At 40.5% G+C, this 14,568-nt stretch overlaps 1 protein-coding gene across 4 annotated transcripts in view; it reads left to right on the top strand.

The window, feature by feature from the left end:
• Positions 1–13,929, top strand: part of RAB2A (RAB2A, member RAS oncogene family) — a 94,624-nt gene extending 80,695 nt beyond the window's left edge. For all 4 annotated transcript variants that reach the window (XM_045896508.3, XM_064588286.1, XM_054512600.2 and 1 more), the window contains 2 exons: positions 10,467–10,535; positions 12,600–13,929. In XM_045896508.3, the coding sequence (XP_045752464.1) occupies positions 10,467–10,535; positions 12,600–12,695 (165 nt within the window). In that variant the 3' untranslated portion in view covers positions 12,696–13,929. The remainder of the gene's footprint in view (positions 1–10,466; positions 10,536–12,599) is intronic.
• Positions 13,930–14,568: the final 639 nt, after the last annotated feature.

Raw genomic sequence — 14,568 nt, 5'->3', positions numbered from 1 at the left:
CTCTGCATTCCCAGCACCTAGCATAGTTTCTCCTCTGCATAGTAGATAATAAATGTTTGGATGGTTAAGTATTTATTTAATTACTTCTCTCTTGTCCTTTTTCCTTCAGTCTTTAATCTTTTATGCTTTGGTCCCACTTGGTTATATGTAGGTGGAATTCTGTCCTAAACCTTCTTTGCTCTAAGCATTCTAAAACTCATGAGATTTTTGAAAACCCAGAAGAACAGATTGGCTTCTCCTTTTATAGGAGCTTCCTTCAGTAGCTACCTAATGTCCTAGTAGTTGGAAAAGATTTTTTTTTAGACCCAGGAATAAATGTCACAAAGATTACAGCAGGCTAGGAAAAATGCCCCTTCCCAAAAGCCTCATGCTAACTTCATGAAAATTTCAGGATGCCCCAGAAGTGATGTATTACTGTATTATAATTATATATGTAACTCTGTTGTGTGTGTATATGTAGTTACATATATCCTTCCCTGTCTTTCTCTGTGTATTTTCTCTATAGAGTAAAATTCCATTTTCTCAGAGTTGTATATTACCAAAACTCAGTATTATATTCCCTCTAGGATTCCAAAGAGGATTGTGGTGTGAATTGTGGTTAAACTTGCCATTTGCTTAACAGTTGTCTCCTTATCAGATATTCTCACTCTCTTAGCCATTTGATGGGTTATTTTTCCCTATGTTCATCAATTTTACTATGGGAACCCAGAAAAATACATAAACATCAAACAATGTTGAGGCAAAAGTCTAATAACTTAAAATATCTTAAAAAAAACACCTTAAGCTCTTGGGGTACCTGGCTGGCTCAGTCAGTGGAGCACTTGACTCTTGAACTCAGGGTTGTAAGTTTGAGCTTCACGTTGGGTGTAGAGATTACTTAATATCTTGAGGGGCACTTGGCTGGCTCAATTGGAAGAGGTTGCGACTGATCTTCATCTTGGAGTCATGTGTTCAAGCCCCATGTTGGGTGTAGAGATGACATATTAAATGAATAAATAAACTTAAAAATCTTTAAATAAAATATCTTAAACTATTGAAAAATCAAGGCTGGCAATTCCTGGCTTAGCTGCTAAAGTACTAAAAGATAAACCAAGGGCACCCGGGTGGCTCAGTCGGTTAAGTGTCTGCCTTTGACTCAGGTCATGATTCCAGGGTCATATGATCAAGTCCCGCATCAGGCTCCCTGCTTGGCAGGGAGTCTGCTTCTCCCTCTACCCCTCCCCCTTGCTTGTGTGTACGCGTGCTCTCTCTCTGTGTCTCATACTCTGTCTCAGGCACACTCTCTCTCAAATAAATAAAATCTAAGCAAAAACAAAAGATACAGCCAAGATAATAGTTGGAAAGCATAGTCAACTAACTAGCTGGCCCTAAGACAGATTGCAGTAGCTTGCCGAACCATCTAAACTGACAGGATAGGTGGAGTTCTATGTTTAGGGAAAACACATGACTTGTGTAACTAAGAACACCAATTTCAAGGCCCCTTGAATATGCTCATGTCCTGTCCCAGTACCTCCAGACTTAATTTGCATTGAGAGCACATCTTTCTTGCCTTGGGCTGTATTAGAAGTGGTGGAACAGGTAATTCTATAAAGCTGGAATGTGGTGTAAACTGAAGGCTTTCTTGTCCCCTTCACCCTGTTCTCAGTGTCAAGGGTACCATACGAATTTTTCACTGGAAATTTGGCCTGACCGTATCAGGTTTCCAGCATCCTTGGAGGAGTGTTTAATAAATATTTATTACTCTCTTCCCCTAATGGGAAGATTTTGCTGATAGCATCAGTTTCTCCACCCCTTACTTGGCCATCACCCAACAGAACTTGGCATCCAAGCCAAACTAATTTTGAAAGTTACATCTGCTTTCTCTACTAAACTAAGGTAGCTGAACATTACTGGAGAAAGTCCTGCTGATATGTGCATATCACACACTTACATACTCACACATTTATAGTGCATATTCATATATAAGCACACAATTATCTAGATCACCAGCTACCAAGACCTTTCCTCTTGTATCTGACATAAGCATTGGAATTCCATGTGTCTAAAATAAACTCTTCATTCTCTCCTTGAAACCTGATTTTTTACCTTTTTATTTTTTTTTTAAAGATTTATTCATTTGTTTTAGAGAGAGCACTAGCAGAGGGAGGGGCAGAGGAAGAGAGAGAGAGAGGCAGACTCCCCACTGATCGCGGAGTCTGACACGGGGCTCAATCTCACAACCCTGAGATCATGACCTGAGCCAAAATCAAAGAGTTGGACGCTTAACTGACTGAGCCACCCAGGTGCCCCTCCTACTTTATGTATCTCAATTCATGGCATACCCTTCCGTGTCAGTCACTTTAGCCAAAAGTGGAGTCACCCTTAAATACCTTACCATTCTTTCCCTATTATTTACCAAGTCCTGTTAATTTCACCAAAGTAGATACTAAGATTGATCTTTGCTTTCCATTCTTGTTGCCACAGTTAATTTGTCAGGCCTTCATTTCTTAACTGGATTATTGTTTTAGACTCTGTACTGGGCTCCCCATGGCCAACCTTGCCTCCTTATAAATTCATCATAAAATAAAATGAAAACATAAAAAAATGAAAATTCCTTTGAGTTGTGTTAAAGATAAGTGATCCTGATAAAGGGAAGATAAATGTGGGCAGAATGTCAGTCCTGCTAATCTTGCTTCTGCTGCAGTTGTGCATGGTCTTGGACAAGTCTTTTCTCCTTCTGCAGCTCAGTCCTATCTATAAAGTGAGAGTTACTGTAAATCAGTAGATTTAGCAGTGGCCCTCTTTCTTCTAATGAAACACAGGAAACCGTATGAAAGAAAAGCAGAATGGGATGCCATGGAAGATGAGGGGGGAAAAGGGATTTCATTCTCCTTTTACTGGGTTCTCCCTACTTCCTACCTCATCCCAAGAGGTGGCCCCTGCAAGATGTCTGTGAGATACAATATGAAAGCCATTGTATTGGATGATGTATGTATGAGTTCTCTTACTGAAACTAAGTCCGATAGACTTTTTTTTAAGATTTTACTTATTCATTTGACAGAGAGAGAGACAGTGAGAGAGGGAACACAAGCAAGGGGAGTAGAAGAGGGAGAAGCAGGCTTCCAGAGGAGCAGGGAGCCCGATGCGGGGCTCGATCCCAGGACCCAGGGATCATGACCTGAGCCGAAGGCAGACACTTAACGACTGAGCCACCCAGGCGCCCCTAGACTCAGAGCATTTTAAAGCCAAAGAATTTGAAGGAGTTTGTGTTTAACTTCTAGTCTGGTGGTCTTTTCACAAGACTTTCCTGTCTTTGCATAATATTTAAGCCGTATCTCAGTATAGTTTATTTTCAGGGCTCACTGTACACGTTGTATATTGCTAATCTACTTTTCTAATGTTTAGTTTTTATTTAACCAAGTTATTTTAATTCACTGAAGAATATTGGTTACCATTTTTTTTACCTTTTTTTTAAAGATTTTATTTGAGAGAGAGACAGAAAGAGTGAGAGATACAGCACGAGTGGGATGAGGGGCAGAGGGAAAAGTGGTCTCCCCGCTGAGCAAGGATCCCGTTGCAGGACTCCATCCCAGGACTCTGGGATCGTGACCTGAGCCGAAGGCAGACGCTTAACCAACTGAGCCACCCAGGCACCCTTGATCACCATTTCTCTCCTTGATCCTGTCTGTCATGTTTCAGGACACATTCGCATTTCACATGTGTACCCTCTTTTGTTGTTCCCCACATATCATTGCACTCACACATTTATGATGCTGAAGGTTAACAAGCCATGAGTGCTTACCACTTGCTAAGCACTGTTCTCAGTGCTCTACACATTCATCCTCCCAACGATCCTATGAAGTAGGCACCATATTATCCTCATGCTACAGAGAGGCTAAGCAGTGGGTCCAAAGCAACATATCTAGTAAGAGGTGGTACTAGAATTAGAACCTACACAGTCTGGTTCTAGAGCTCCACCCTTGGCCATTCTGTTAATCTTACAAGGATAATTTCATCCCACAGATCTTCTTGGAAGCAAATGAAAGAAAATTAAAATGAATTTCCTTACTTTTATACATATTTTGAATTTCTTGCAGAAATAATGAAAACCTATGTAAATGACTTAGCATAGTGACCAGCCCATTAGTGAGTACTTAGTAAATATTGGTTATTATTAGCATCGTCACATGGACACCTGTAATGTTCATAGCACTGATTAGGAATTGAGAAGAAAATTAAACAACATTTTAGTTACCTCACATTTTCCAGTTCTAAGAAAATAAAGACTCACTGATTTCACAGGGTACTTTGCTGTTTAGCATCTATCTGTTCAAGATGTTTATTTATTTAAAGACTTAATTTTATGCAATCTCTACACCCAACATGGCGCTTGAACTCACAACCCTCTGATCAAGAGTCACATGCTCTACCAGCTGAGCCAGCCAGGCATACCCCTGTTCAAGATGTTTAAATGAAACTGAGATACTTTGATTTATTTGGAATTCTTACCTATCAGATGTTACACTTTTTATCTTGCCACCAGGTGGCAGCATGTGACATAAAGAAATAATTTAGATCTTTTACTCTGTTGTAGACAATCTATTTTCAGTATTTTGCTTTAAAAACTGTTAAACCGGGCACCTGGGTGGCTCAGTTGGTTAAGCGACTGCCTTCGGCTCAGGTCATGATCCTGGAGTCCCAGGATCGAGTCCCGCATCGGGCTCCCTGCTCGGCAGGGAGTCTGCTTCTCCCTCTGACCCTCCCCCCTCTCATGCTCTCTCTCTCTCTCTCTCTCTCTCATTCTCTCTCTCAAATAAATAAATAAAATTAAAAAAAAAAACTGTTAAACCATAATAAAAATGAAACATTGTTCGGTGTTCCCCTTTGCCTCTGTTCTCTCTCCTCAGCTGTGAAGGAAGGCCCTCTAAGCACATTGTCCTTGGCCTACATCTAGACCTGCCTCAGTCCTGCCCTGCACACCACTCCCTCTGTCAGTGCAGAAAGTTTCTTTTTCCTGCATCTTCAACAGAGATTTAAGCCCTTGTGCTTAGAATCTCCCAACTAAATTGTTGTAGTTCAGCAGCAGTAGGAACTTTATCCTCCTTTCCCCTGTATCTCCCATAGTACCTAGGGCTGTGCTGAGTCTAAGTAACAATTTAATAGGTACCCCTGGGTGAATGACAAACGATAGGATATGCATCAGCTTGTGTGTTGAATATTTACTTGAATTATAATGCATTTATGATTCTTTGTGATTATGTTTCTTTTAATTTTTGCTAGGGAAGTCACTGAAAATTGACTTAATTTTAGGTATTAGGACCATTCAGATGACTACTGCCCAGGGCTGAAAGATTAGTGTCTGAGCTGGAAGGCAGTTAATGGCCAATGAAGGTAAAGAACTGACCTTGGCAATTAATCAAAGTAGGGCAAAGGGGGAGAGTTAATGGTGAAATGAGAGAGTCAGGCCTCTGATCCTGGAGTAGAGTCCTGCATGGGAGAGCAAGAGGCTCCCCAAATTAAATTGGCTACACAGAAATCTGTTTCTACTACATAGTTGTGGATCTGCCTAGATATTGTTTCATGGTGCTAATAATGAAATCTTTCGACATCAGTTTCTCAGCAAATTTTTTTTTCCTGTTCTATAACCCATTTGTTAATATTCAGATTTGATTGTATTTGTGGAGTATAGAAGTATACAGTGTTGTTGTTTTTTTTTTTAAAGATTTTATTTATTTATTTGACAGAGAGACAGCGAGAGCAGGAACACAAGCAGGGGGAGTGGGAGAGGGAGAAGCAGGCTTCCCACAGAGCAGGGAGCCCGATGCGGGGCTCGATCCCAGTACCCCGGGATCATGACCTGAGCCGAAGGCAGACGCTTAACGACTGAGCCACCCAGGTGCCCCAAGTATACAGTGTTTTTGCTTACAGTTCCGACTTCAGTGTCACAAAACAGTGATCTTTAGGTTGTTATGCTTTGAAAGGATTGCACTAACTCATGCTAAAAATTTTCTGTAGGTGTGCCATCAACTTGCTTCATTTTTCTGATAATAAAGAAATAAGTATTCCAGGTAGATTAATTTACCAGGTTACAGCCTCTCTCCTTAATGACATGGACCATCATCATTAGCACTTGTACTCCGCCATCAGGAGCTGTTGAGTTGTCCACAAGTTTGCTGTCCCCACAGCTACCGCCATGTGCAGGCTCCCCCATTGCCTCTGCCCCTAATACTGCACGGGTTCGTCCCGCCTACCACTCACAGGCACGCCCTCATGCATGCTCCCCTTTCCTTTCCTTTCTTTCCTTTTTTTAAGATTTTATTTGTCAGAGAGAGCGAGAGCACAAGCGGGGAGCAGCAGGCAGAGGGAGAAGCAGACTCCCCCCTGAGCAGGGAGCCCGACCCGGGGCTCGATCCCAGGACCCCGGGATCATGACCCGAGCTGAAGGCAGACACTTAACCGACAGAGCCACCCAGGCTCCCTTCCCCTTTTCTTTATCCTGCCCCCTCCTCAGAATTTGTATAGCCTGAAAAACAGAAGTGAAACTGGTTAAAGTTATGTTTAGAACTGGAAGGAATTTCAAGTTAAGACTATGCTATGAGGGCGCCTGGGTGGCTCAGTTGGTTAAGCGACTGCCTTCGGCTCAGGTCATGATCCTGGAGTCCCGGGATCGAGTCCCACATCGGGCTCCCTGCTCAGCAGGGGGTCTGCTTCTCCCTCTGCCCTCTTCCCTCTCTCATTCTCTCTCTCTCAAATAAATAAATAAAATCTTTAAAAAAAAAAAAAGACTATCCTATGAAAACATGAGAGCTTTAGTGTAAAGGCTTTGTAGTATCTAGTTAAATTGTTGCTCATTTCCTCATTGTTGTCTGTGTTCTAGAGGTATTTCACATTAAGTCGCTACATTGAAAAACAAATGCGGGGATTGCTTTTTAGTGACTAGAGTGAAACGAGCAATTAAAATTCTAGCCAGTTATTGTAAGAGGCATCCCTTGTCTTTCCGAGTTCTTGAAATGCTTGCATCTGTAGGGATCAGAGACTGTCTGTAACACCCAAGGCTCTTCTCTTAGAAGTTTCATTTCATCTCTAATAAGCCTTAAAAGTATTTGGTTAATGTTCGTTATATTTGGGGATTCAGCAGTTTCAGTCGATAGCCACGGGCTTTTAGAACATGTGAACTAATGTCTGCATTTGTCACATCGGATTTTAAACTAAGGATTCGTTAAAATTGATCATTAATTAATCATTTAATAATACAGATTAAATATAATTAATTTTGCCATCATGTAAACAAAACAACCCATTTATATAATACTCTCTTTATAATGTGCCCAGAGGAGTGGAAGATATTTTATTTCAGTGTTCTCAACATATAAGCATGAGTTGGATGGCAAGTAAATGTAGCATTGTCTAAAGACTGTTTCATTGACATGATGAGAATTATGAAAGGAAATATAACCATTTGTATATAATTCAGTTGATTGCATGTTCTTCAGATGTAAAATACATCTTAAGTCCATTGGGTACAACTGTTCTTAAAGGTGTTTAATAATATTAAGTACTGTTCAGGTCATAAAATTAGTAGTGACTTAGAAAATTTCATATAGCATAGCTTTCTTGAGCCAGTTTTTACAGTGATTTCGTCAACAGATTAGCAAAAATGTCCACTTCTTTCCATAAATTGGCACATTTAATGTATTTTATAATACAGATGCTGTTTATATGAAGTTTTAACTCCTTTATGGGATCTTGTAGTTCTGTCTGATGTTCAAGGGAGATGTACACATGCGGGAGCCCCTTTAAGGATTTTGAGCCCTGTGAATTTATGTCTGTTGACTTCAATATTTAGTTAGCCTGGTTTCTAAGGCCATCACCGTAATTGACATGTTATTGGAAATAAAGTTAAGTTTTGCCTTATTTATAAGGGTAACTTCAATTTTGAGGAATGTGAATTAATTCAGAGTTGGCTGGAAGCCAATTTCTCCTTCACTGTAACTCCCGTGCACATGAAAAGCGCACTCGCTTCCTAAGTGCCTTGTGAATCTGCAGTGATTAATTCTTCTCATTATTTTGCTGCAAATTCTCATGACCCTCTCTGATGAGTCGATCAGCCACTTAGAGTTTATGCATATTCATATCTCTGTGCTCCTGCCGCAGTCACTCGCGTCTCAGACCGTCGCTGACTGGTGTGTTCTTGGTGCAGTAATTGAGCTGCAGTAGATTGATTACTCTGGGGAGCTGTAAGGCCTTTAAAGGTGAAAACAGATCAGTCCTGTTAATTAGGAAACAAAAGCTCCGGTGGCAAGTTCAGCAGTCAGATGTTTCCAGTGTGGAAAAGACGAGAGGTAGGATTGGTTCCTCTCCATGAACCTGTTTACTTTTTCTTTTTTAAGATTTTATTTATTTATTTGACAGAGAGAGAGAGACAGCGAGAGAGGGGACACAAGTAGGGGGAATGGGAGAGGGAGAAGCAGGCTTCCCGCTGAGCAGGGAGCCCGATGCGGGACTCGATCCCAGGACCCTGGGACCATGACCTGAGCCAAAGGCAGACGCTCAACGACTGAGCCACCCAGGCGCTCCGAACCTGTTTACTTTTTTTTTTTTTTTAAGATTTTATTTATTTATTTGACAGAGAGAGAGATAGCTAGAGCAGGAACGCAAGCAGGGGGAGTGGGAGAGGGAGAGGCAGGCCTCCCGCTGAGCAGGGAGCCCGATGCGGGACTCGATCCCAGGACCCCAGGATCATGACCTGAGCCGAAGGCAGACGCTTAACGACTGAGCCACCCTGGCGCCCCCTGTTTACTTTTTAAATTTGGAATTAAATCTGTGGCAATGCTAGCGGAGAATCGCCCTGTTTTATGACTTTTCAGAGAATGCTCACTGAAGAGGACCTGACTTAGAATGTGAATGCTATTATCTGTGCTCTCTCAGATGGGATAGTTTAGAACTTGAGTTTATAAACAACCTTCGGTAACATGGGCACTATTTGTATAAAACATCTTAATCTTTGGGGCGCCTGGGTGGCTCAGTCGTTAAGTGTCTGCCGTGGGCTCAGGTCATGATCCCAGGGTCCTGGGATCGAGTGCTGTGTTGGGCTCCCTGCTCCGCGGGAAGCCTGCTTCTCCCTCTCCCACTCCCCCTGCTTGTGTTTCCTCTCTCGCTGTGTCTCTCTCTGTCAAATGAATAAATAAGATCTTTAAAAAAAAATCTTAGTATTTTATTTGTATTTATTTGTGTTTTTAGTACTCTCTACCCTCAACATGGGGCTAGACCTCACAAACCCGAGATCAAGAGTCACATGCTCTGCCGACTGAGCCGGGTGCCCCCTAGTAGCTTAATATTTTACATAGATAGAGAATGCTTATGGATTCATTTGGTATTTAGAGGCTTAATTTGGTCAGTCTTTTAACACTGATTTTTTTGTGTATCAATTTAGTAGTATGCTATATGGGAAAAGGGTGAAAATTCATTCAACATGGCACAGAAGTTGAGCTGCTTTTTATGTCTTTATCATAAGCATCCTTTGATTCTTTCCCTCTTAAACTGTATATGAAGTAATACATTGCCCTGGTGAACAGGATCCTGTGTGGAACAGTGTCCTCTAAAAGTAAGCTAGTTTCAACATGGAAGTTTATGCAATGTATCAAACTGACATCTTTTTCTTATGTGTGCTGTTCTCACATTATGGTATCCCTGCCCGCTCCCTCCAGTGATGAATTCTTCTTTTGGAATATAGTTCATATACCATAAAATTTACCCTTTTAAAGAGTACAAGTCAGTTAAGTTTTAGAGTTTTCACAAGGTTGTGCAACCATCACCACTATCTGATTGCAGAACATTTTTATCACCCCAAAAGAAACCCCATACGCATTAGCAGTCATTCTGCATTTCCCTAATCCTTGGCAACCAATAATCTACTATTTCTCTCTCTGGTTTGACCTCTTCTGAACATTTCAATAAATGTAATCATGCTATGTGTGGTCTGTTTTCAAGGTTCATCCACATTGTAGTATGAATGAGTACTTCATTTTTTTTTATGGCTGAGTAATAGTGCATTATAAGGTTATACCACCTTTTGGGTTTTCTTCATCAGTAGATTAACATTTGTGTTGTTTCCACTTTTTGGCTATTGCTGCTAATAATGAACATTCATATACATCCTTGCCTTGTTCTTTATCTTTAGGAAAGCTTTCAGTCTTCACCACTTGGTATGATGTTAGCTGGGAGTTTTTCATAGAAGCCATTGAGGAAGTCCCCTTCTAATCCTATTTTGTTGAGTGTTTTTATCATGAAAGGTTGTTGGAACTTGTTAAATGCTTCTTCTGCCTCTTTTGAAGTGATCATATGGTTTTTGTCCTTTATTAATAAACAGGCTGTATTACATTGACTGATTTTCTTATATGGAACCTTATGATATTCTACAGTTTTTACATAATGTTCTTTTACTACTGTGATTTTAAATAATTCAAGTCAATTTCTCTGTATTTCAGGCATTTATTAATACAGCAAAAGAAATTTATGAGAAAATCCAAGAAGGAGTCTTTGACATTAATAACGAGGTATATATATTATGCATAAATAAATACTATTGGCTAGTATTAATTTAGAGTTGAATTTTAGCTACTACATGGATTCATGAGTTTATATTTTTTTTAATTCCTAAAATGGGTCTATGATGTCAGTTAACACATTATTAGTTTATAATCCTCTAACGAAAATTTGTCCTATGTTCTATAATAGGTAAATGTTTTTATGTTCTTAGTAGAGCATCACTTTGTGAAAATGGATTAAGATAAGTGACCATTTTGCAAGCAATGCAAAAAAAGATAAACCCTCCAAAGAGAGAAGAAAATCCACTTTCATCCATGCCTCCATATGGTGTCATCTGCTTTGGGGAATAATTTTCTAGTGTGCACATGCACGTACTATGTTACTAATGCAGGATGCTCTCTCTGTTGTCTAGTATGAAAGAGAGAAATAACCAGTTTGGAAATGACTCCCAGTATAGCATAGCATGTTTTCAGGAGACTAATATATATAATTGGCAATTGGCGTTGTTTTTGGTTGTGTCTCCTTTGTAAAATTACTTGATGAATATGATTAGGATAAAATGTAAAGCTTTGAAGCATGTAATTCAGAGTGTTTACCAAAGGTTATCATTCTGACCTAAATCCCCACCTTGCATTGATTTCTTTCAGAATGTTTGTGTGGATGTATGGTAGATTATTTGCTTTGACACAGATATTTCTGCCATTCCGTATTGAGACTGCTTCCAAGAGAAAGCCCTTAACCCTCCCACAGTCGCGATTAGGAATGCCTGGCGTTAGGGATCCCTTATTGCATGTGTGGCTCTTGGCCTGTACATACACGAGGCTCTTGGATACCTGCCTCAGTATTCTTTGCTGAAACAACAGTTTTGCCTAAGGTTTCCCAAAAGTGCTTGATCTTCTCATCTCTTTTAATTTGGAGTACTCTGTTTTCTAAATCCTACCTCCTGGGCTCCTAGGGCAGTAGATTCGGAGTTACTTTGAAGCCAGCCCCGTGCAGAGACTAAGGCCGGGTCAACGGAGCAGCGATCGGGCGTGTGTGTACGAGGGCACGCTCAGCGTTGCTGTCGGGTTCCATATAGTAGCTGACTGCTTTGCTGCGCGCCGTGCAGCTTCCATTGTACGGCGCTGTCAGGAGCCAACAGGCCGTGCGATTTATTTGGCCTGCTGCCAAGTCTGACTCCTTGATTCCTCAAGAAGTTGCTACCAGCCCAGAGGGGGCAAAACCAATGAGCCATAGGGCATGCTTTTTATTAAAGAGGAGTCAAAAGAGCGAAAAGAAACCACATCAGCTGCTGTCAATACCGAGCGAGTGCCAGAAACCCCCAGGCTACTACTGTTGCAGAGCAACTGCCAAGCGCTATAAATCTGAGATTTACTGTGACGTAAAGTTTCCTTAAGAGCTTAATTTCTGAAGCTACTGTATTACTTTTCTCAAAGTGTTGTATTTGTAGGTAAAACCCACTCGAGGGAGTGAGGGCTAAGACAGAAGTGTGAGTTTGATGAATGAAAGCACTACTCTGTGTGTGGGTTCTTGGCAAGCTGCCATGTCTTTGGGGATCATAGAAATTATTGATGACACAGAACACTCACATGCCCTCAGCCTGCACAGCTGATTCAACATGGACCAGAAGCGCTGTCTCGAGAAAAGCTTTGACGTCGTATTAGAGCGGCCTAGGGCTGGGCCTGTTTTTATCCTTTAGAGATTACTTGCAGTCATCGTTTTAAACAGCGTCTCCATCGTGAGAGCGCCTGGGGAAGTGGCACTGCCCGGGCTCTGTCCACGCACGACGGCCTGGGAGGGTAAAGAAATCTTTTCAGAAGGATTTCCACGGTATTATTTTTACAAGGAAGGAACATGCCCTCAGAGATACGGTTGTAATTGTCGCAAAAATCTGCTTCGTGTCTTTTTTTTTTCCCAAGTCGTTTGGTAGAAATTACATCATGAAGAATTCAGTGGGGGAAAACAATTTTTTAACACAAAAGGAATTCAGCGGAGTTCTTCAGATTTAGTGAAGCTGTACTGGTTGGACGGGTCCGGTTAACATTTGTTATCCCTTCCCCCTTCTGTTCCAGGCGAACGGCATTAAAATCGGCCCTCAGCACGCTGCTACGAACGCCACACACGCCGGCAATCAGGGAGGACAACAGGCTGGGGGGGGCTGCTGCTGAGCCCGTTTTTACTGTCTCGCTGCCCAGATGCGGCCACTCACTTCCTCTTTCGCTCTCTCCTCCTGCTCAGCTGAGACGTGAAGCTGTTTGAAATGGCTTTATGTCACAGGAGACTCTTAATCCTTCAAATTCTTGTATAACTTTGAATAAATGGTTAATGTTCACTTAAAAAGACAGATTTTGGAGATTGTATTCATATCTATTTGCATTTGATTTCTAGGTCAATTGATGTGATTATTTTTGTTAAATGTTGTCTTGTGCCCTTACCTACGAACTGAAAACTGTATTAAAACACTACAAAGTCATCTTGAGTATTTTAAATCAGTTTGTGTGGTTAGGTTTCACACCTGTGGTGACCTACTGTTTAATATTCTAGAACTGTCCTCAAAAAGTTTGTCAATTTCCAAGGCTATAAGGAAAACCAGAAGGACTCTTTTAATTCTGTATTTATCATTTCCTTTCTGTATATACAGTTTAACCTGCTTGGGTGTAATTTGCCAAGCTTGAATTCTTTAATGCATTTGCATAAATTCTATACTGTTTAGAGCTTAAAGCTACAGAAGCATTGTTAGGAATTGCTTGGACACTGAATTTTAAACTTTTTGACATTGTTAACAAGCATGTTCATCTTTTCTTGTCACTAGTCCAAGAAAATATGCTTAATGTACATTACTAAAGGCTATGTATGTGTTAACCTGTTTTAATGCCAAAAGTTTGCTATATGTCCACAATTTCTTTAAGACCTCTTCAGAAAAGGATTTGTTTGCCTTAATGAATACTGTTGGGTAAAAACACAGTATAATGAGTGAAATGGGCAGAAGCAAGAACTCCCTACACCTAAGCGACTCCAAGAAGAATGAATGTCCACATTTAGATGGCACATTATGAGGACTTTAATCTTTCCTTAAACACAATAATGTTTTCTTTTGCTTTTATTCACATGATTTCTAAGTATATTTTTCATGCAGGACAGTTTTTCAACCTTGATGTACAGTGACTGTGTAAAATTTTTCTTTCAGTGGCAACCTGTAATCTTTAAAATATGGTAAGCATCTTGTCTGTTTTGAAGGGGATCTGACAATAAATCTACCAGATGGAAAATCCTGTCAAAAGTAGAAAAGCTTTAGTAATTTACTCGGTGTGGTGGTTTTATCCTTTTTTTTTTTCTCCCTCTCCCTTGGTCTATAATGAAATTGTTACAGCAGTGCAAAATAAAATCCTATGTATAAAAGTGTTCCTTTTTTATTATGACCACATCATTTTTTTAGTCCGTCCACATGTATTTATTTGAGCATATTTTTTAAAGGGTCAGCCTGTTTAACACCCTTTTTAAAAACTTTGTTTAAATGTGATCAAACTCTTCACAATATTGAAATTCTTTTTGTGACTGATGATGTAAGCAAGTATTTCCTACCTCTCAAAACCAGCACAAAGGCGCATTCAAACTACGAGAAGGGTTTATAAAGAAGTTCTAAGTATGAAACACCTTTCAGTTCACTCACTGACTTCAACCTTCTGCGGGTCTTCCCTGAAGATTCGGCAATACTCTGTCAAAGCTCTGCCGTTACTCTTGTGGGAAAACACCTAATGTTATCTCAAGTTTGTTTTAACGAACTCCTGGAGGCCAGAGGGAGAGGTGAGAGGAAATCAAGTTTCTTGAGTATTGTTATTATAAACTTGTCTCTCCTTAAAGTGGTCATATAAAATTCACTGATCTTACCATTCACTGTCATTAATGATGAGTAGAAAAAGTTTGAACGACTAAGACTTGTTCTGCTCTATCCCGGGAAGGGGATGATTCTTTGGAAATTGTTCGTTTTAAGCCACCGTTAACTTTTCCAAAAGTTCAGTGTGTTTGTTTTCCATGCCATCT

The sequence above is a fragment of the Mirounga angustirostris genome, unplaced genomic scaffold (assembly GCF_029215605.1).
Source record: "Mirounga angustirostris isolate CCGP_5_RB_7025 unplaced genomic scaffold, mMirAng1.0.hap1 SCAF_4, whole genome shotgun sequence".
NCBI classification, from domain to species: domain Eukaryota; kingdom Metazoa; phylum Chordata; class Mammalia; order Carnivora; family Phocidae; genus Mirounga; species Mirounga angustirostris.
This window is presented reverse-complemented; position numbering and strand designations above follow the sequence as displayed.